General features: G+C 41.6%; 1 protein-coding gene across 2 annotated transcripts; it reads right to left on the bottom strand.

Moving 5' to 3' along the window:
• Window positions 1–935: 935 nt before the first annotated feature.
• On the bottom strand, window positions 936–23,457 carry NDUFA12 (NADH:ubiquinone oxidoreductase subunit A12). Of its 2 annotated transcripts, XM_027855829.1 has the most exons (5): window positions 23,350–23,457; window positions 16,625–16,707; window positions 15,676–15,763; window positions 14,918–14,990; window positions 1,148–1,226 (listed from the first exon to the last, which is right to left on the bottom strand). In XM_027855829.1, exons 1-4 carry the CDS (start codon window positions 23,433–23,435, stop codon window positions 14,954–14,956), a joined length of 294 nt encoding a protein of 97 aa, XP_027711630.1. In that variant the 5' UTR covers window positions 23,436–23,457; the 3' UTR covers window positions 1,148–1,226; window positions 14,918–14,953. The 2 variants fall into 2 exon arrangements, with proteins under 2 accessions (XP_027711628.1, XP_027711630.1); XM_027855827.1 differs by lacking the exon at window positions 14,918–14,990 and having other exon boundaries at window positions 936–1,226.
• Window positions 23,458–23,917: the final 460 nt, after the last annotated feature.

Raw genomic sequence — 23,917 nt, 5'->3', positions numbered from 1 at the left:
AACTCCAGTGATTCCTTTACTTATAGGTAACTTGATATCTGTTTTCTACATGTGTGTGTGTTATCTCCCCCAACAGAATGTAAGTTCCTTAAGGGCAGAAGAGTCAGTCAACAAGCATTTATTAAGCACCTATTAGGTGCCAGGTACTGAAAACAGCAGTGTTTAATAAGTGCTGAATGAAAGAATACGGTGACCTCATTTTCCTTACAAACCCAAACACTTCTATATAATTTTCCAGGAACATAACTGCCACAAATACAGATGGATTTACCGCACATTTATGATGCAATGGTACCTCATATGCATGTATAATGGTATATATTTATGTATATGATTTTTCATATATTTTTCACTAAAAATAAGAGCATTTCTCCCGAGCAGGAGCATTACCGAACAGCGATGCAGATCTGCCAAAACTCACAAGCTCACATGCACATACAATTACAAACACCAGAGATACCCATCAATCTATCTGGAATCACTACAGTACAGTATTGGGGTAACTAATGTAGTTTTTCTTCTGAAAGATGCTGACTGCTTCTGTTTGGGATTTTTACTTATTCATTTTTATGACTGATGCCTGCTGTTATTTCCCAGTGGGCTTTTGTTTTATGAAATTTTAAAATGTATTGTTTTTGTTTTATTACAGGACAGATGCTGTGCCTTTAGCAACGTTATTAAACCTGTTCATTACCAGATGAGCTCAGCCCAGCACCAAGAGCAGCAAGGCAGAGTGATTCACACAGGGCCCTCCCCTCTGAGTGGGGCTGCTCTAGCATTCCAAGTTGTCCTTGTGCCTTTAGGGCCGAGGCACCGAGAGGGCTACCACAAAGTAGAGAGCCATCAGGTGGGCTTGGAAAGCTTGCCTAGGAGCCACACTTTGAAACCTTTCTACTACATGCTGTGCGAGATGAAACTTTGAAAAAGCCAAAATGGTCGTGAAGACACAATACAACTTTATTAAAGGATTTAACTATCAAATGTACAATTTACACAGATGCCCCACATCTGACAACAAAGTTGGAGCTTCTCCTCTCAGTTGGGTCTATTTGTAAGGTGTCAAAGGTGGGACCCATTCCTGAATCTTCTTCCGGGTCGTAGAAAACGGAACATACTGTTCGGGGGTGCCACTCAGGTTGAATTTGTGGTTCTTCCAGATGAATTTACGAGCGGTGGGTGGGACAGTTGTGGGAGGGTCATCAGTCATGCAGTGGAGCCAACGGTGCCTAAGATTAAGAGTGAACAATGGTCAGTAAACAAACGTGACTTAGCAGTGGCCTCCAGCTGCCCTGGCCCAGGAGGTCAATCTGTGATTGGGGAATGATCCGACACTCAACATTAAAAACTTCTTAAGCATGTACTAGATTAGCTAAGCACTAGAGATGCAAATAAAAAAAATGACACCATTGTTGCCCTGAAGAGCCCTACAATCTACAGGGAGTGTATGACATGGACACAGATAAATAAAATAAAGGATGGTAAGGGCAAAGGGGAGAGGCTTAAGCACTGTCGGAAATTTTGAAAAGGGAGAGATTTTTCAGATGGGATTGAGTGGAAGAGGAGCATGTGGTATCTGTGGGGAGAAAAAAGGGTTTACTTGGGTCTGCGTGAGCCAACATCACTGCATGAGTAAAGCAGCTATTAAGTCCTCGAAGATACTTTCACATATTTCAGTTTATCTCCAAAAGGCCTGGCAGGGTTGAAGACAGTTTTGTCTTTCTTGCCTTTTTGGTTCTGGGTCTGCTGCAATTAGATGTGCTGAAGTGAAGTCACTTCATGGTTCGGCAAAAGCCAAGTAGTTCGGACCAATCTGTAAGAGTCAAGCCGTCAGCAGATCCCAGACAAGTTCTAAGTCTCTAAGATTTAGTGGGTGTGGCCTTCTCAGGACTGGTGCTCAGAGCCTGCTGGGGAACAACACGCCTGAGTGAAGCTCTGAGCCTGTCAATGGGCAGCTTCAGACCCACTGAGAGCTGGAGGGAGGAGCCCTGAAAGAAAGGGATGATTATAAGACACTAGAAAAGAGAGTGTTCCCAGCATGAGAGAAGGGTCCGGGGGAGCATCAATGCGGAAAAAGAGCCAAGGTCATCCATCACGCACAGAGCACATAAAAAGGAATAATGTGAAATAAGGCTAAAGAGCTCTGCTGGAGCCCAACTGGGGCCATCACATTCTAGGCCAAGGAGTGTGGCCCTCCTGAAGGTCTCTGAGCAGGGGAGTGACCTGTGATCAGACCTGCCTGGGCTTTAAGAAGGTCTTCTTGGCATCTAAGGAGGTGGAGAAGAGAAGGGAGAGACTAGAAGCAGGAGAAAAGCATCCAAGCAGAGACAAGGAGGGCCTAAGCTAGAGGGTGGGAGGGTGAGGAGAGAAGTGGGGGGGTGAGAAATGTTAGGGAGATAGAAAGGACCTGGGGATGATGACAGTGATGAAGAACCCATAGGTGACATGCTGTTCAGCTGACATGCACAACGTTATTTCAACACTGAGCCCAGTGAGGCCCTCTCTCAGAAAAGAGCCTTCCAGTCCAGCACCAGACCCAGGAGCACACCCAGCATCCACCTACTTCTAATGGCCTGTGAAGCTTAGAGCAAAATAAAATTGTTTTTCTTCAACTTTGTAGCTTCACTTTTTAAAAAATAGCTACAATTTCCTTCAAAATTTTCCAGTCATAAAAGCTCCAGAGACTAAAAGCTTAAGAAGCTCAATGTGAAGCCAAAGAGGCAGCCAAACTGAAAATTACATGGAACTCAGCGTTCCGGTCGATCACCTTTTGATAATATACCACACAAGATGCAATTTGTGTTCTCTGGCCGAGAAGCTACGCCTTGCCCATGTCCATGGGATTGGCCAAAAGCATGCCAATTGGCATAAGTGCACTGTCAAAGAAACCACAGGTTTCTTCAAAATTTTTATTGTTTAAACAAACAAAAGAGATGCAACACACACTCCTTAAAACTTCTGAACCTAGAGTCCTTTCCCAGGCTAAAATTTCTGCATTAATACATTTCACATTCCTCAGAAAAAGATGAATAGAAGCATTTTTCCCATAAAGAACTAAATCATGCATGCAAATAAAGGGCTAAAGTGTCTAATACCCTTTGACCCAGAGATTCCAGAGCTAGACAAAGAGATCTTGCTAGGCAAGAGATCACTGACAAAAAGAAAGCCTCCATATACATCAAAATATTTATAGCAGCACTTTTTCTAGTAGCAAAAGAACTGAAAACAAAGCCCCACTGCCTGGGAATGGCTTAACAAACTGTGGTACAGGAACATAAGGGAATATCACTGTTCTATAAGGAACAGTGAATATGACGAGAGAAGTATGAAAAGAATTATATTAACTGATACAAACTGAAGTAAGTCAAGACAAAAAATGTATACAATGAATACAGCCATGTAAAGAAAAAGTACAACCACAATAAATTAATCAAGAATGAATGTTGCAAAGTTACAAAACATAAGCCTGGCCTCAAAAATGAGATATGAGAAGACATCTCCCCCAAATCCTCTGCAGAGATGCAGGGTACACAGGTGTGGCACACTGCATATAACGTGATTTTTTGATGAAGTGATCAGTTTTGAGCTTTCTTCCCCTTCTTCTTCATATTTAAAAAAAAAATCCTTTATCATAAGGGATGGCTGTCTGGCAGGGGGAAGGGGGAGGATACAGAGAGAACTCTAGATGATGTAAAAGAAAAAGATGGCAATAAAAATTACTTTTAAAAAGAATTAAATTATGGCACAACTATCTAAATGAGATTTGAATGTTGGAATTTCCTTTGTAGTTTGGAGTTATAAGCTAGAGAATTCAAAAACATCCCTTAGCTCACTTCCTATAATAACCCAATTGAGAATGAGGCTGCTAGCTAACTCACAAAAATTGAGGAAGTCATCTGTAATCTCCAATCCTGTGAAAGATTAGTATATTTGAAAAATATAAAATAATCATCATGATGCAGTGAAATAATCCATCTTTATTAGAATATCATATACAACACTGAAAACCAAGAACTCAGGCCAACTTCCAAAACAAACAAGTAATAAGAATATCTAAATGCAAGTGCTACAATATCAATGCATCAAAATTAGGTTCTCGGATCTTACTGAAGTCTTACTTAATTAAATCAAGTCATAATTTTGATTATACAAGACGGGGGGAAGGAAGGAGTGGGAGGAGGCAACCAGGCCAACAGCAGCTGCTGACTCACGAGGAACACCTATTCATGTACACAGCCAGAAAAAAAGAGGAGGAAACCTCAACAGAGGTGGAAAGCCTCTAAAAAGTTGAAAATGATGCAATCAACCCCCAACAGCTCTTGAAAAGAGATGGGAGGGAAAGAGGCACCAACATCTAGGGTTGGCTCCATGACAAATGTTGATTTCATTACCTAACTGTGCATTCAAAAGAGTCAATGTGAGATAATGTCAATTCTTTCCCAGAAGATGAATTTTTTTCTCCCTTCCAATCCCATGTTACCTAAAAGCCTCTGAGCTTCTTGGAATTTCTGCTGAGAATCTCAGATGGGACAGTGGTCATTGTTAAACAACTTCGTTTTTACTAATAAGGGTGTAGCACTTATCAAGATATCCTTGACTAGAACAGATAGGAGGCATAGATAACATAAGACAAAAGACTTTTGAATACCGCCTTCTCTACTAATGACCCATCTGTGAACCTGATGACCAAGATGGTGTATCAAGGAAGAAAAGAGAGGCCCAAAAGAAACCACCACAGATGGAGTATTCTCCACCTGTCAGTTAATGCCATAGGCAATATGGGGGCCAAATAAAGGTGCTAAAGAAGCAACAGGGCGGCCCTGGAGTCAGGAGGACCTGAGTTCAAATCTGGCCTTAGACACTTGACACTAACTAGCTGTGTGACCCTAGGCAAGTCACTTAACCCCTACGAAGAGGTAGAGGAGGAGGAGGAGACAGGGGCCGCAGATTCAGAGGCACCATTCTCCCCCAAAAGATTTCTCTGTTTATTTTCTCTCCAAAAATCCACTTTTTCAGTGATGAGCAAGAAAAATGTATTCTTGCAGCCCTTGCCCTACCTCTGTGTCAATGCACAGTCCTAACTGGAGGTAAGGGGTGGCTTTCCATCACACATATATCCAGGCTTAGATCAAATGCAAGTAACTCTCTTCAGAACCTCGATAAATAAATGGATTCAAAGTATAATTTCCGCCAAAAGTCCCATATTTTACAACAATAACAACGATAACGATAATAGCTAAAATTTAAATAATGCCTACAATGCACCATGCACTACAGTAAATATTTACAAATATTTGATCCTCACTACAACCATGGGAGGCAGGGACAATTATTACCCCCATTTTACAGTTGAGGAAACTGAAGCAAACAGAGGTTTTAAACGACTTGCCCAAGGTTAACATAGATATTAAGTGTCTGAGGCCACATTTGAACTCTGGTCTTCTTGACTCTGAGCCCAGTGCTCTATCTACTGTGTAACCTGATTTTTTTTTACAAGTTCCTTTGTTCTCTAATTGTATTTACTTATAGGTGTTAAGAGGGGACTAGCTCCTAATCCAGGACCTCCCTTCCTCCTCTTCCAATGGCAGTAATTACTCATGAAATGAAAGATAACTTGCCCAGATAAGGAGAGGAACTAAAACAGAGAGATAGTAGTATAGAACACCATCGTGTAGAAGACCCACTTCTGCCCATAAAATGAGACAGAGGTTAGAGGAGAGGAAAGTATGCATCAAGGGAACATAAAGAGATATGAAATGCAGTGCTTGTTTGCCCACAAATATTATTTCTTTTAGTGCTGGGCTATCCCCCCATTCTAACTTTACAATCTAGTACATAACACTCCTGGAAAAGAGTGAAGGCTCATTATTTTAAGGAAATAAAGACATACAGTCACAAAAATCACAGAATCTCAGTGTTGACAGGGAGTTCAGAGGTCCTCCTCATACGTGGAACATTCTCCACCTTTATCTTTGCCGCTTGGAATCTCTGCTCCATTCATGAGGCAGATCAAAGACTAACTCAATCCTGCCAATTACCAGAGTTTCCTCGCCCTCCACAAAATAAATGACCTCGTATTTACTGTCCATATATTTTGTATTCACTTCTATGTGCACACGGTGTTTCCCTCAGCAGAACATAAGCTCCCTGAGGACTGGGGCTGTTTTTCATTTTGTCTTTTGTGCGTATGCCCAGGCTGAGCCCAACGCCTGCCAAACAGTGAACACTTAATCGACACCTATAGTGGCCATAGCATGCCTCTGCTAGATCTCTGCTACCTCCAGAGGCAACCTAATCCCAATGTGGGGCAGCTCTAACAGCTGGGAACACTGTACTACAGTGGAATTTCACTGTAATGAAGAAACTCAAAGTTAAGTTCAGAATATCTAATTATAATTCAAAGAAACTTTTTTTTTTCAGATTAACTATGATCAATTATGTCTTCCAGGGGATCAGCAGGCAATTATTCTCATGAATGTGATTAACATTGAAAACAATACCAGATTTTGCCACATTTTCTTTTTCTCCTGACAGAATCAACCGCTTCTACAGTTGATTTTTCTTCTTGAAAAGAAAATTGCTTAAATTTCCGGTCTCCTTATGAGCCATAGCTGCAGGATGAGTTTCTTCATTATGATCTAGTCTATTTATGCATATGCTATTGTATACAATAATGACTATGACATAGACAAACAGTGTAAAAAATATCATGGGATTGGATTACTGATAGAAGCAAATTGTGCTATAAAAATAAAATACAATTGTTGTTAGTCACTGTCTAAAATTTTGCAGATTTCAATGAAATGTGACTTCCACCCAAACCTGGTAACAATAATATATGACCTGTCAGCACCACGGAGAGCACTTAACTATTCCACGGACCTTCTTCCCATCATTAAGCTATACATTTAATTCGTCCCAAAGCCAGTGGAAGGGTAAGAGATTGTTGTAAAAAAAAAAAATAAACAAATCAAGCTCAAAACAATGTGTCTTATGTTGTAACTAGGATATCTAGCCCTCAGTTGTAAATGCTATTATTTTAGTAACTAACAAAATCTGCAAAAAAGAGATTAAGCTGATTTTCCATCAGTTTACTAACAATGCCTGTACAGGCCTTACAGTTTACAAAGTTTTCAAAGCACTATCTCATCTGATCTTCACAGATCAGATGGCAGCTCAAATATTCTATCCTTCAGAAAGCAGCTGTGGAACAGCAGAAAAGAAGCAAGATTTGGAGTCAGAAGACCTCAAAGGCTGAGACTTTCAAGTCAGGTAACCTCTCTGAGCCTCAGTTTTCTCATCTGTAAAATAAGGTTAATAATATTTACAAAGATTTACTGTAATACAATACTGACAAGGCTATCATAAGGTTCAAATGAGATAGTCTGCTTTGTAAATGAAAATTCTGTCACTCTGTCAACTACTTTAAGGTAAATTTACTATCAGTACATCAAAGGTATCGACTAAACAATAAATAAGGACGGGGAAGAGTCCAGAATAAATATAAATATTAGTTTTGATCGGATTATACATACATCACATCAAGACAAAATTTTTTCTTTTCTTTTCTCTTTTTTTGGGGGGGGTGAGGCAACTGGGGTTACGTGACTTGCCCAGGGTCACACAGCTAGTAAGTATCAAGTGTCTGAGGCCAGATTCGAACTCGGGTCCTCCAGACTCCAAGACCAGAGCTCCATCCACTGCACCACCTAGCTGGCCCATGACAAAAATTTCAAAGGAAACATAAACTAAGTACAACTAATTTACTGACAGAAAGTTCATTATTTAAAAATATGAATCCTAAATGTAACTAACTTCATAAGACATGAAAAAGATATGATCTCTACATTAATATAATATAGGATTTACTTGTTTGTTATTTCCCTGCTAAAACCTTAGCAATTAAAATTATGTATCAACAACTTGGTATAAACAAAATGTTGCTTAGCATCTGAAGAGATGAGAAAAGGAGCCATTCTAAACATAGAAAACCTAAAGTATATTTAACCTCAAAACATTTCCTGAGGGGTGGGGGGGAAGATAAGAATGGTTTAATGATGTAGACAGCATTTTCCTCTACGAGACTGGCTGACTTCTTTCAGAAACAAAAACAGAACTTACAGTTTGGTTCAGTGGCCATAATGCAACATTAAAGACTCTAAAACTGATGTATTACAGATCAGAATTACTCAGGCAATACTTTATAGGAATCTCACCACAGAATTCCTCTGAAAAGCCAAGTGTGCATCATTCTACAGCCTACAGATTGGGTTTACTAGGCTTCCCAGCAAGCCTAAAAGTCCTGCCATTCAGTGAGCTACACATGACCTCGTGCTCCACTACTGCTGAAATAGGTAGGGTGGCACAAGTGAAAGAGAATGGTATTGGGGGGGGGGGTCAGACAGCATGGATTCAAATTCTACCACTGCCACTGCCTGACCTTGGACAAGTCAGCGAACTTCTCTGTGCCTTTGACTCCTCATCTATAAAACGAGGGAGTTGGAAGAGATGACGGCTACGGTCCCTTCCCGCATCTATCATTCTGCTCTAGTACGTTAGGTGGGTGAAAGTGGGAAGAGCTGGACAAAGGCAGCTGGCACATGCTGCCCCCTTCTGTCTCCCTCAGTGTGAAGCAGCTGGGCTGGCTTGCATGCCCCGTGAGGCAGCTGGTAGAGATGGCTGCTTCCTTCTCCTTAGGAGCGTGTCCCCGGATGATAGCTGTCAAAGCTAGGCTGGAAGCAAAAATTGTGGTCAGAACAGGGTAGGAGTGGGACTGCTGTCACTCCCAGGGCTCCTGGGCCTATCTGTCTGTGGGTCTAATCAGGGCAGAGAACTATGCAGCATCTCCTTCATTCTGGACACAGTGCAACTGTGGGCAGACTCTTTTGAATCCAATAATAGGACTTTACATGTACGCCTATTAAATTAAATCTATCATACTATCCTGTCAAGATCAACCAATCTTCTCAGAGCCTGACTACCCTCTGAGATGTTAGCTATCTCTCCCAACTTTTTGTCTCTGCAAATTTAATAATCACAACATGTTTACCCTTGCAAAAAATCCTGTACAAAACAGAGTCAAGGGCAAATCACTGGGACAGTTCACTAGAGACCTCTGCCCACCTTCTCCTCCCCAATCAATCAATAGTCTTTGGGTCTGGTCAGTCAACCAGTTCTGAACTGATTTCACCATTCTATCATCTAGCCTATAAATTTCCATCTTTTGCAAATAGAAAACATAAGACACTTTTAAAAAAGCTTTGCGAGGGGCAGCTAGGTGGTGCAGTGGATAGAACTCTGGCCTTGGAGTCAGGAGGACCTGAGTTCAAATCCAGCCTCAGACACTTGACACTTACTAGCTGTATGACCTTGGGCAAGTCACTTAACCCCAACTGCTTCACCAAAAAGAAAAAAAAAAAAGCTTTGTGAAAATCAAAGTATACTAAATCTATGATATTTCCCTAATCTATCTAGTAAACCAGGTTTCCCCCCATATCCCCACCCCCCCAAAAAAAAGAAAAGAAAAATTGATTCCTGAGAGAACCAAGAAATTCAGAAAGAACAATTCTAACAATTATGACTTCATGTGTATAATGGGTATCATATTGCAGTGGGTGGAGGATGGAGCTAGAGAGAGCGAGATAATTTGGAATTCCAAATAAAAATCAATGTTTAAAAGAATAAACAAGTAAATATGAACAAAAACCAACTATAGCAATCCCAAACTTGAATGGGCTATCTAAGGTAGCAGTGCATCACTACATATCCACATATATGTGCACATGAGTCAATGTGGCAGAGTGGAAAGAGAGCTGGTCTCGAGGCCAGAAAGGTTTGGAATCAAGTCCTATTTCTGACATTTATTAGCTGGGTAACCCTGAGAAATCAATTCACCTGACTTCTCGGTGCTTCAAGCAAGTCCCTAAGAAAGCAAGCTGCAGAGAAGGGGCCAACCTGTACTGGCAGAGGGAAGGTCCTCACTGAGAGTTCTCCAGACCAGTGAAATCACAGGGTTAGTCCCCATCCCCACATCCTGGATTCATTCAGAAGTTCAAGAAGCTTTGTACAAGGTAGAAAGACTCCTAATCTCCTGTCCCTGTGGTGGGCCCTCCAACTTCCAACTTTTCTCACAGACTTAGAAAAGAGGACAACACACTTTTAAAATTTTCTTGCACAACGATGCCATAGAGTGAGTTGGGGCACAAGAAAGAAAACTGATACAAAGCCCAAATCCCAGATGCTGACAGAAAACAGAGCTTCATTTTTGTGGTACCTGGGTATGGCAAAACCTCTTCATCATCTTTTGTCCCGAAAAAATGAAAGGATGACATAGAACATCTACGTTCTAAATTTGGAGAAACACACTCCATGAATTCTTTCCATGACCAGTTAAAGCTTAATCTTATCCTAAAAAGGACACAAGACATGAGCATTTAAACAAAGGACAAATAGCTTAATTTGAAGTAGGTCTGTTGAAACAAAAGAAGTACAAACAAATCTCATGGACGCATTTAAGGATTCACAATTAGAATACCACCTGTTTAGGAAATACTGAACTTGACAACCTCCTTCCCTTTCTGAACATTATTAAACATAAGTAGCCAAATTATTTTAATTGCTCTCAATCAGCAGCCCTCCACACGTGTAGTTCACACTGCAAGATTAGAATTTAACCCTCAGTGGTGTGACCAAAAGACAGAAACTAAAGATAAATCAACAGCCAAAGGAAGGAATTCTTGCTGAAGGACCAGAAAGGAAAATATTATGCAAGTTCTAAAAACATTCTATTAAAATGCTTCTTAGAGTGTAAAACAACTTCAAAGGGTGTTTCCAGTAATCTGTCATTTATTTTGAGGACACAAATAGGTTCTCTTTATTTCTAACTCAATTTCACTCCGCTCAAACCATCACCAAAAGGGTAAACTCCGACCTCCCATCATTGCTTCTAAAGCACTCATACACTTTAGTGGCAGCCAGGCACAGAGGAAGAAAAAGGCTGTCTATATGGAAAATTTTTCAATCTCTATTCCACTGCACAGTATGATTCACTAAGGTTTTGTCAGAAAGGGTTCAAAATGTGTTTTTATCTAGAAGCCTTAAAATTTTTCCATGAGTAACTGTGCCCAGCATGTACTGTAACTGATAAATCTGTGAAAAAGGAAAAAAGATTTCTCCTGAGTGGCAGGGTCAAAAATATTTCCTCATTCACCACAAGTTATCAAACAGACTTATCTTCAAAGTCTAGGTTTGGAATTTTCCAATAATTCAGTCACGTAAAATGGAAGCATCAACCCAAACTGATATTCTTAAAAAAAAAACAAAAAACTGAAGTCGAAACAAACACTGCATTAAGAACTAGCAAAATAATTTAGAAGGGAAAAATATGACAACCCTGTCAGCTGGCTGCAAATTATTTTTATATGAGATGGATTATAAATTAACAAGAGTAACACTTTATAATACAAGAGAATCTACTTCAAAATATGCCTTGTAGACATCCAAACAAAACCTTAATATTCATACACTTTGGGACAGAAATTCAAGAGCGTTCTATTTGACACCAACTTGGCAACACACTGTTTCAAACAATTTCTGAATGAGCAGTGCCTGCTTCTTGGAAATCTGCAACTGGAGGCATGTTGACAACAGGTTATTGTCAGAATGAGAAAAGTCATGGTAAATTCAGTCCAGAATTTATGCCAGATTGGGGAGAAACTTCTAAGTGAATGTCAAAAGCAAATAAATAATAGTTTTAAATTAAATTAGCTGCAGGTGACCCCCCCCCAAAAAAACCACACACACAAGGCTTCAAAATTCTACTTAAAGCACATCTTTTCCAGAAGTCCTATCCAATAAAGTGAAAAATATTTTTAGATCTCTGCTTAATACCTGCTAAATTTGGAGTGGGAAGCCTTCTGTTCAAATCCCTACCCTGCCCATCACTACCTGACCTATTTCCTCAGTTGTAAATTGAGGTGTTTAGACCAAATGACCAGGGACCCTTTCAGTTCTAAATCTATGATCCAATGGTATAATTCCTTTAAATATCACACACATATGCTGACAGCCTGTATATTGTGTATAGGTATTATACCACCTAAACTGACCTTCTCTTTCTCTCTTCTTTCTGCTTCCTGATATCCCATCCATCCATCCATCCATCCATCCATCCATCCAGACCCAGTTAAACTCAAACTTCCTCCAGGAAGCCTCTCAACTACCTGATCACCCTGATCTCTACCCCCTCTTTTGAAAGAATGTAATCTATTGTCTGGGTTAATCACTAAGCACTTAACTATATACCACCTTATAAATACATGCCTCTTCCAATCACATACACCTTTTATGTTACTATGTAATTTTTCATATGTATTTAGCTTTACATCTCTCCCCATCTACACTGTAAATTTCTTAAACACAGGGGTCTGTATCTTCCAGATTTTGTATTCCCAGAGTTCTTACTGAGAAGCAGCTAGGCCTAGTGGTGAGTATGCTGGGCCTGAGACAAGGAAGCCTAGGATCCAGTCCAGCCTCAGGTGCTTGCCAGATGTGTAATCTTAGGCAAGAGAATTAAACTCTGTGCCCTCTGTTTCCTTGTCTGTAAAATGCGGCTTAAGAGCACCTACCTAACAGGGTTTAGTGCCAAGTTCCAGACATAGAACAAGAAAAAAAAAAACTCCACGAATAAGCTCCATGAAATATTCTTCTTAGAATATTTTTTAGAGCAAAGGTTCTTAACCTGAGTTGCCCAGACCCTTTGTTCAGGAGATCTATAAAAGTGAATGGGGAAACATCTTTATTTTCACCACCCTCTAACTGAAACTTAGCGTTCCCTTCCATTAAAAATGTGGGAAACACCCAAAATTGTGAGGAGGGCTGCATGGACTTCACCAGACCACCAAAGGGGTCCCTAACACAGCAAAGAATAAGAACTCCTGTGCAGAGTGTATCCAGAAGGCAATTTTGGAGAAGAAACATTCTGAGATTCCTAACTGCTATTTTACATAAAAAAGTCAATCACCTCTAAGTGCTCTCAGAGTTATGTTACAATCCCTTATATTGTATCACTCTCATAGGAAGAGCTGCCCGGCCATATGAAGCCAGTTACAAAAGCAGGCAAGCAAGATGCTACACATCCTACATAGGTTTGATGTTAAAATACAAGTTTTCCTTAGCCTAGAATATCAATTACTATAATTCTGCCAACGACACAAAGATAACAAAACAAAGCATCTCTGCTATGGGTTTATGGAAAGAGGCCAATGATTTGAAAGTGAACAAGACATGCCACCGCATGGAGACAAGCTCCGCACTGGGAAAAACCCAGAGACCACGTGATCTTTGCTCTGTCCAAGCACTTCTGGGATTTTCCCTCCTCCAATTAACAAAAAGCGGTGCTTTAGTTTGCTCAGTTATAAAGCGACTGTCTTAGTAACTTCACTAACGTTTTGTTCTAACATCTCACGACAGCCCAGAAGGCACCATGGCTTCTTCAAGGCCACGCCACTCAAGCCTCACTTCTGGACTTGATGACTTGCCATGCCCAGGTCCTGGGCTAGACTCTGTGTCTGCCCTAGCCAAGGTCGGAGACTCATGCCCGTGATGTGATGAAATGTTCAGGACACACAAACTCCTAAACTATCTATAAAGGAATAGAGTGCTTTCTGTAGGTAGAAGTACCCAGGTGAATAAAACAACATGTGTGAAGTGGTGATGCACTTTTAATTTATGTTGTTTATTCAACAGTGAAAACAGACTTCCTGCTGATTCTTCTCACTGCTTTTCATCTTGTCAAGTTCCATGCAGACCATGGGTTAGGAATTCTTTTTTGTGACACGAATCCTGCTGGCAGTCTGGGGGACAACCCCTTTTCAGAATCACGTTTTAAATAACTGAAAGAAGTGCTAAATTTCAGTTAGAGACTAGTGAAAATAAAGATGTCATTTTTTTCCCACCCAAATTCACAGACCCCAGGTTAAAAACTCCTGATCTAGAACATAAACTGCTGTGGCAGCTAGGTGGCGCAGTGGATAGAGCACCAGCCCTGGATTCGGTAGGACCTGAGTTCAAATTCGGCCTCAGACACATAACACTTACTAGCTGTGTGACCCTGGGCAAGTCACTTAACCCCACAGCCTAACCAAAAAAAAAAAAAAGAAAGAAAGAAAGAACATAAACTGCTAATGAAACACTGTGAGGTTTCACATATAACTGATTCAGACCCTTAACAAAGGACGCATACTAAATGTGTTCCGTCCTGTAGCTTGAAAGACAATTTAAATTAATGGCTTTAAGAAACTGATAAACAATCAATCGACAACACTAATTGTCAGGCACTGTGCTAGGCACAGGAGATACAGAAGTGAAAGCAAAGAGTCCCTGCCTCAAAGGAGCTTACTTCTATCTAGACTTGCAGGTAAACACAAGAGGCAAAGATAAAGGAGGGGGGAGGCCTCAGGCAGGAGGTGATGCTTAAGCAGCAGGGGTGAAGAGAGAGACAGGCTCTTTACACAGACTTTCCAGAGCAAAGCTCAGACAAGGAGACCAGAGAGGGAATGTTGTGTATGAGGACTTGGGTGTCTTGGGGGGGGGGGGGGGGGGTGAGAGTGAAAGGTGTCTTTAAAGTATTGAGCCTGACTGATGCCATCAAGCAAAATGGCAAAGTCCAGAAGAGGGGAGGGTTCTCAAGGGGTGCAGATAACTGGTTCAGTTTTGGACATGCTAAGTTGGAAGCCTAGCCAAGATGAGGAGAAGTAAGGGTGTCTGTAAGCAGTAAGGAAGGAATCAACAGAAGAGAGAGACAGAGACTGACAAAAGAACAGGAATCCCTTTGGGGCCCTCCCGTCAATGGCCTCTTTGGGGTATAAACATCAATGGTTCTAGGGGTATGAGGGGAGACAGCATGCACGTGGCAGACTACCTGGGGTCTCAGAAGTAACAACCAAAATTAGGAATCCTATTGAATGGGATGATGAGTCTTCAAATAGTGTAAGCTTCAAGGAAAAAAATAAGATAGCTTTATTCAATGTAATACTGAAAAAAAAATTCCATAAATATAAAGGATAAGGTAAGAAAATGAAGTTGTTAAAAACAAAAAGCAAATAAGGAAAATACTAAATCTGAGATTCAAAAACGTTTCAGCTCTGTAAATGTCTACGTCATAAGAAAAAAGCTAGCCACTAGCCAGCCAAATAAGAGATAAAATTTAAGAATATTCATGCACACAGCAAAAAGTGGAAAAACATCCCTGGGAAACCAAGCTCCCTTTCTGATCAGCACAAAATTGATTTTGGAAGTGCAGTGGCTCCTAGTCACTGCTGCCCAAGACCCAGGCCACTCTGCTAGCTCCCCCTCCCTACTCCACACCACCCTGCCCATGGTCATGGGCATGGCATCATGCCCACGGTGCATAAGTATTTATTAAGCACTTGCGTGCAGAGAACTGGGCTTGGTGATTCTCCACAAGCAGGGAGAGGACCATCTCCCACTTCCTGACAACACCTCCATGTCCTGTGCACACATTATGCCAGCATCCTTGAAGGCCACTCACGAGTCCCCAGAGTTGTAACGGTTCTTTACATTTCACCATATTGCTTTTTTTAGTCAGTACAGTTAAAATTTCAGCAGAATAAATAAGCATCCACACATAATGCATAACAAAATATTCCCGTGCTTTACCATTCAGGGGGCACCATGCTTCCATCCACATCCCACAGTGTATTTTTGCCATTCATTTCAGTAGTATAGATAACCCATCGATGTCGACCTGAGTGGAAAGAAACAATAATATTGTACAGATCCAAGTAGCAGAGAATAGTAAAAAGTATAGTTCTACAATGCCCAAGAAGATAAACAAGTCTTTTAATGAGAAATATACTTACTATAATCTTAGAAGAGATCTGTTCTTAAGGAATAAAATACCGATTTTATTGTAAAGCACTTCCCAAACTCCATGCACTCAAACCATGCCCATGTATATCCAAAACAGCCATGGCTGGAGTAAGCCCCACTTGGATGCTGCCTGTGCCCTCACTGACCCTAGCCTGCCCCAAAGCCCTACCCCCTATTCTCCCCTTGTAAGAATCCTTGGCCTCTGAAGGCCAGAGGCAGAGGACAAGACCTGTTCCCTTGGTCAGGCTCACAGTAAGAGCAGAGAGGACCCTCCCCTTGCTGGGTCTATTGAGTGGAAGGCAGTCCACTGACCAATGTCGAATTCAGATAGCACCTTTCTACAGAACTGACATTAAAAATGGCAATCAGCCTCCCAGCATGGCACAGAAAAGTCTTCTAGCATAAACAGTAAAACTACATTATAGGCAACTCATTTAGACTCCCTGGGGGTCAGTTTTCTCATCTGTAAAATAAGGATAATAACACTTTTAATTTACTGGGTTATTGTGAGGACCAAATGGGATGTAAAGGACTCTATAAGCTGGAAATTGTCACACAAATAAAACATATGATGATTAAGAGGACAGTTATGAGTGAGGATATTTTCATCACGCACTATTTGGTTTATATGAAATATACATACTTGACATAAATTTTAAAGCTCTAGGCCCGCACTAAATTGTAACTTCTTAAATCGTGCTAATTTCTAAGTCTCCTTACCAGATATTTCACTTACCAAAAAACTGTTTGTTGTCTTCATAATATTTGTTTCCATATTTGTCTTCTCCCACTAATGTGCCAACCTTCACATCATTTACCCTGCAAATTCCCCAAAAGAAGGAAATATTTTAAGGTATGTGTGATTCTTTGTGTAAAGTGAAGTCAAACTTGATCCACTGTTTTCTTTTTTTTTTTTAATATAGATTTTCTTCTCCCCAATTACATATTAAAACAATTTGTAAGCATTTTTTCTAAAGTTTTGAGTTCCAAATTCTATCCTTTCCTCCTTCCCTCCCCTCCCCTTTCCCTAATAAGATATAGGTTATACATGTGCAATCACGTAAAACATTTTCCTATTAGTCCTTTTGTACAAGACTTGAATAAAAGAAAAAGAATGAAAGAAAAAGTGAAAAATAGCATGCTTCAGTCTATACTCAGTCAATTCTTAGTTCTTTCTTTGGAGGCAGATAGCATGTTTCATCATCAATCCTTTGGGATTGTCTTAGATCACTGTATTGCTGAGAATAGCTAAGTCATTCATAGTTCTTCATCCTACAATACTACTGTTACTGTGTACAACGCTCTTCTGGTTCTGCTCACTTCATATCAGTTCACTAAGTCTTCTCAAATTTTTTTAAAATCATCCTGCTTGCCATTTCTTTTAGCATAATATTCCTTGCTCCATCATTTTCAAACAAGAAGTTTCAGTGAGTACTTGAATCAGTAGAGCATCGGCATTCAAAACATGTAAAATTTCAACAACTTTTGCATGCCTGAAATCATTCTGGCTACTAAGAAATACCAGCTGATTAGGCTAAGCAGGTGCAACAGATCAGCCAGCCATAAGAGGCAAAATGAAGGAGTGGAAAGGCCCTGCCCCATGAGACAGGAGGCCTGGGGTTAGACCCAGCTCTGCCACAAACTACCTGGGACAATTACTTACCTCTTCTGGACCTCAGAAAAGAGGCCACTGGAAAGATAATAGCATTCACTATACTTGGTCTCAGCATCAAAGTTGTAAGTGTCTCTCAACAGGGCTAGAGGCAATATTTTCCAGCAGCTGGACCCCTCTGGTCCTCAATCTCCCCCACTCCCTATTCCTCTTTTCATATTCTCCCAGGGCTGATATATTCATAGTTAAGGTCAGGACTTTGCAGAGCGGTAGGCCCCTGCCTACTGTGCCAACAGCATTATATGTATATACTGAAATGACAGGCACCAGAGAAAACTCCACAGAAAAAGAGGGAGTCCACTTTAAGGACACAAGCCCAAATACACTTAGAGCCAGAAGGGACCTGGCAGGCCATATGATGCAAACAAATAGGAATCCCCTTTCTAACACAGCCAGCAAGTGATTGTCCACTCTCTGTTTGAAGGACTCTGGTGCGGGGGGAAAAACATTACCTCCCAAGGAAGTTCATTCCACTTTGGGACGGCCCTAATCGCCAGGGAATTTTCCTTATATCCAGACTAATTCTTCACAATTTCCACCTGCTACTCCTTAGTTCTGCCCCCAGGGACCAAACAGAACAAAATTAAACTATAGTTGAATGTTGAACTACCCAATAAAAAACCAGAGCTCCCCTTCTGAGCCACCACCTCTTGGTCATCTAACGCCCACCAGAGTGGACAGAAGGCCGAGTCTTTCACCTGAGTCAACATCTAAGCCAATTTCTCTCTTCAAAGGCCCTTCACCTAATGACTCTGGTTCCTTCTCATTGTCTGATTTCCATTCAAAGTGTTGCTCCTGAGTTCAAATTCAGCCTCAGAAACGTCCAGGCAGTGTGACCCTAGGCAAGTCACTTAAGCTGTCTATCTCAGTCTCCTTATCTGTAAAATGGGGATAACAGCCCCTATGTCTCAGGGTTGCCGGGAGAATAAAATGAGATAAAGTTTGTAAAGCACTCAGCACAGGGCCCGGCATACAATAGGCCAACTCCTATAATTACTATTACCTGTGCAACCTTGGGGTCATCTTACTATACATCTTTGGGTCTCATTTTCCTCCTCTGTTAATAAATGAGGGTGCTGAAACTTCAACCTGAGCACTCTACTTTGTTACTAATAAGTCAGGTAATACTGTATGACATAGCTCTGTGTGTCTTATGTAAACATCCTATCTCCCAAAGAGCAACAACCTCAGAGGTATGGCCAACATTAAGTGCCAAGCATGGGTAGGACTTGATTTCTGTGATTCAAAGACCAAACCAGTTACGACTGCAGAGGGAGGACCACGGTGGCTCCAGGTTAAAGTGAGTATTTCTACCACACCCATTTTCAGGGATAGTCTACTTAGGTCAAAGGGGCTGGCAACAGTGTTGGTGAAGGCAGTAACTACACAGATGAACTCAGTAATTTAACCCATTAATTCAACTCATCAAATATTTATTAAGTGCTGACTGTGTGCCAGGCTCTGGAGAGACAAGACAAAAGGAACAGTCCCCGCCCTCAAGGAGCTTACGTTCTACTTAGAGTGAAGTAAAAAATATGCAGAGTACTATGCACTAGGAGAGAGAGACAAGACACAATCTCTAATTTCAAGTGGCTCCCACTCTTTAGGGAGATAAGATGAACACATATAAGACCTGATAGATATATTCCACAGTAAGTGTTTTAGCATCACCAAACAGGGAGGTCCAAGACCTTTGGATGCCAACCCTCGCTGTGCAAATGAGTAAGCGAAGCTGGGAGAGGAAAAGTGAGCTCCTCACAGTGGCAGGGGCAGGAAATCCAGCATCAGAACCCAGGTCCTCAGATTTCACAGCCACTGTTTCCAAAGACCATCCCAGTCCTGAGTCCAAGGCAGGGCTTTCCAGAACAGCACATAGGCTTCAAGACTGGAATCCAGGACCGAATCTACAATCCACATTTTTCAAAGAAGAAAATGGAGGCCCAAAGTGACTAGTGTGGTCGAGGTAAATAGCAGAGGTCAGTTTCACGCCCAGTACTCGGACTCAGAAGCCATCTCATCCAACCCTCTACATAAGACAAGGGGGAGGGGGCCGGGGCAGAGGGTGGCGGCCCAGAAGAGGCTCTAGAAGCAATATTAGATTCAGAGCTGGAAGATACCTTGGAGATGAACCAACTAGTTCAACCCCCAATCATTCTGAGAAGAAGAAAGATGTGGAGGAGCCTTAGCCAAGGTCACACAGGGAATAAAGGTGCAGAGCTAGGATCCTATGTATAATCACATCAAGAATTGTGGCTTGAGACGAAGCCACTAGAAGACAAATAACCTAATCTGTTACTCTCAGGACACTGGTACTAACTCAAATAATAGTGCTAAAGCATACCTATTAACTCACTTTGCAGAGAAAAAATAATAAACAACTTTGGGACAATTCCATTCCAAACAAATCACTTTCAAGCAAACTTCACCTTTCCTCACAAACAACTCAGCTGAATGCAAACCTTTAAAGATGTACTTAGCTGCATGGACAAGGTTAATTCTTGATTAGTTGTGCTGATGTTGGAGAAGAATAATCCTAAATATAGAATTATGTGAATAGATGAATGGGTGAATGAATAAGTGAATAAAAAATGCTTAGCTTCTGAATACTGTGCCGGGTTTGGAGTTGGGAAGATCCAGGTTCAAATCCCTCATCTGACACTTACTGGCTGTGACCACAGGCAAGTCATTTAATTTTCCTGACCTTCAGTTTCCCCATCATTTTGGAAAGCAATTCAGAATTATGCAAATAAAGTGATACCCTTTGAACCAGAGATTCCATTACTGAGCTTACACTCTAAGAAGGCAAACAATAAGGTGTCCCACAGACACCAAAATATTTTAGCAGCATCTGCTGCGACAGCACAGAACTAGAAGCAATGTAGACACCCATCAATTGGGGAACAGCTAAACGAATGGTAGTAAATAAATGTAATAATTACTGGTCTATGAGAAAGATGAATGTGAAGTATGAAACACTCTATGTGAACGGATGCAAAGTGAGTTAGGCAGAGCCAAGAAAACAAGAAACACAATGTTTGCAACGATGTAAATGAAAAGAAGACTGAAATGTAAAGCAATGAAATGTAAATGTAAATGAAAAGACACATCAAAAAATCAAGTGAAGACAGCAAAACCACAAAGATGAAGCAGGACTCAAAATGACATTTGAAAGGACACCCCCTAACCCACACCTTCGAAGTGAGAGGTGCAGAAGTTTTACACATTCCACATGCTTTCAGACTTTTTAATATATTGATCAGTTATGCTGATTTTTTCCTCTTTTTTTTCTTGCGAGGGGGAGAGTCTTTAAAAAAATATTTGTTATATGTGATACCTCTCTTGGAGGGAGAGGGGGAGGGATACTGGGGTAAAGTATGAGGATATAAAAAACAAGACATCAATACAATTTTAAAAAAAAAATCAAAGGAGAGATTGGAATCCAAGAATTTCCTTTTTTAAAATAATTATACTTTATTTTAACATTAATTTTTTTTTTTTTAATTTTGAGTTCCAAATTATCTTCCTCACTCCAGCCCCGTCCCTAGTCATTGGGAAGGCAAGCAATATTTCACTTATAGATGTGAAGTCATGCAAAATATATTTCCATATTAGTCATGTAGCAAAAAGAAAACTAAAGACAACTAAAGTATGTTTACAAAAAAGTATGCTTCAATCTGTACTCAGTCCATCAGTTCTCTCTCTGGGGGTTCATCATGCATCCTTTAGAACTGTCTGGGATCACTGTCTTGATCACAGTAACTAAGTCTTTCACAGTTGATCATTGTTACAACATTGCTGTTACTGTGTATAATGATCTCCTGATTCTCCACACTTCACTTTGTTTATAAGTCTTCCCAGGTTTTTCTGAAACCATTCCCCTCGTCATTTCTTATAGCACAATAGCTGGAATTCAAGAATATCAGACTCCAAGTCTACCATTCTATCTACTAACACCTATCTCACAAGTCGTGATGATGAGCAAACAAAATAGCATAACATTAATAAAGATGACAATATCTAGCATTTCTATAGGGCTTTAAGGTTTGCGAAGCACTAGACATACATTATCTTATTTGATTCCCCCAACAACATGGTGAGGTAGGTGCTGTTATCTCCATTTTACAGATTTGTTTACAATAAAAATTGTATTGATGTCTTTTGTTTTTTACATCCTCAAAGTTTGCCCCAGTATCTCTCCCTTTCTCCCTTCCAGAAAGTTATCCTATAAAACAAATGCTATTTTTTTAAAGTCCAAAAGGCTAAGAGAGATTCAATGACTTGCCCGAGGTCACACAACTAAAAAATGTCTAAAGCTGGCCTGGAACCTGGGTCTTCTTGACTCCCAGTCCTAAATTAATATTCAGGGCAACATACGGAAAGTGTTTTGTAAAACTGAGAGCACTAGAAAGATGTCAGCCATATTACTATATTGTGTATGATACAATAAAACCTTAGAATTCTTTTTTAAAAAAATGATAAGCACCATGTTGGGACATCAGAGGATCAGGGTTCAAATACTGGTTCTAACACTTTCTGAGGAAGGTGTGTAATCCTGAGAAAGTCTTTTCTCTGGGCCTCACTTTCCTCACCCATATAAATGAAGGGGCTATATTAAGAAGGCTTCTGAGGTCCCTTTAAAATACATTTCTAGGATTCTGTACTCTTACTGCTTGTGTGTTGTACTAATTTTTGGTTGTATTCGACTCTTCGTGATCCTATTTGAGATTTCCCCGGCAAAGATACCGGAGTGGTTTGCCATTTCCTTCTCCAGATCATTTTACAGATGGAGAAACTTAGGCAAACAGGGTTAAGTGACTTGCCCAGGGTCACCCTGCTAGTAAATGTCTGACGCCATACTGGAACTCAGGTCTTCCCAACTCCAGGTCCAGCACTCTATCCACTGAGCCACCTAGCTGCCCTTACTACTTGGGCAAGTCATTCACTCTCTCCTGGCCTCAGTTTCTTCATCTATAAAAGGAGGGGATGTAACCAGCTGAAAGAGTAGGAGATGCAGGGGAGCTATTGATGAGTCTGGACTTTTGAAAACCTGATCAGATCTTGGCTTGGATACTGGCCACCCGTATGACCTCGAGCATGTCTCACTGTCTCTGGAAGGTCAACCAAAACAACAGGGCGGTCTGGAAGGGCTCTGAGCTCCGTCCAGCTCTAACGCTATGGCCCTATGACTTTTCCCAAAAAATGGTGTCTTGGTATTCCAAGTACTTGGAATCCTGGAAGACGTGGGTTCAAGTCTCACCTCTGACGCCTCCTGGCTAGTGTGACCTTGGCCAAGTCACTTAACCTCTATGGCTTTAGAGTCGGTTAGGTGACACAGTGAGTGGTCAATGCAGAGCCTCGAGTCAGGAAGTCCTGAGTTCAAATCCAGCCTCAGACACTTACAAGCTGCGTGACCTTGGGCAAGTCACTTCATCTCTGCCTGCCTCAGTTTCCCCATCTAAAAAATGGGGATAATAATAGCACCCACCGGGATAATAATTGTAAAGCTCCTCCGAGGTCCCTTCCAGCTCCAGGTCTATGAGTTTGTGATTCTTCCCCCCGCCCCCAAACCTTTTGTGCCTCAGTTTCCCCAGCTGTAAAATGAGCGAGAACTAGATGGTCGTACTCCGAGGTCCCTCCCAGCTCTAGTTCTGAGAGCCTGTGCCCGCCCCGGGCCTCAGTTTCCCGCTCTGTACAATGGAAGGGGGTGGTCCTCCTCCTCCGGCCGTGCCCTTGACCAAGGTGACCCCGTCCCCTTCCGGCCCCGGGCCCTGGCGCAGCCCCACGCTCACCTGAAGAGCTGGCGCAGGTAGCCGAAGACGCCTCCGTGCCCCCTCACCTGGGCGAAGCCCCGGCCCAGCACCCTCAGGTACTCCATGGTGCCCCCGCCGTCCCCTCCCCCTCACCGGAAGCCTCGGTGCACTCGGCAAACAGGCCCGGCCGGAAACCGGCGCCCCGGCCCCTGTGGTTCCGCCCGCAGAGTTCCGCCCGCAGAGTTCCGCCGCCCCGCCTCCTGACTCTCGGCGAGGCTGGAGCGAGGGCGCAGGCCCCGCCCCTTTCTGGGGCTCCGCCCCTGGGTCGAGGCCCCGCCTCCTGACAGCAGGCCGTCTCTCTGAGCCTCCTAGATCTAGAAGGGAAACTGACCAGAGGAACCATCCAGATGAGAAAACTGAGCCCCAGGGACATTCAAGTTCACACAGATAGAATCTTGGATTAGAGATCCAGAAGGGAAAGGAATGTCAGAGGCCATCTCTTCTAACCTTTTCATTTTACAGAAAAGGAAACTGAGGCCCGAAAAAATATCATCCAGGTAGAAAGTCAGCCTTTGAACTCAGGTCATAGATTCAGAGCTGGAAAAGA

This window comes from Vombatus ursinus, unplaced genomic scaffold (genome assembly GCF_900497805.2).
Source record: "Vombatus ursinus unplaced genomic scaffold, bare-nosed wombat genome assembly UNPS02011334.1, whole genome shotgun sequence".
NCBI classification, from domain to species: domain Eukaryota; kingdom Metazoa; phylum Chordata; class Mammalia; order Diprotodontia; family Vombatidae; genus Vombatus; species Vombatus ursinus.
The sequence above is the reverse complement of the archived record's forward strand: the minus strand, read 5'-3'. Positions and strand labels throughout refer to the sequence as shown.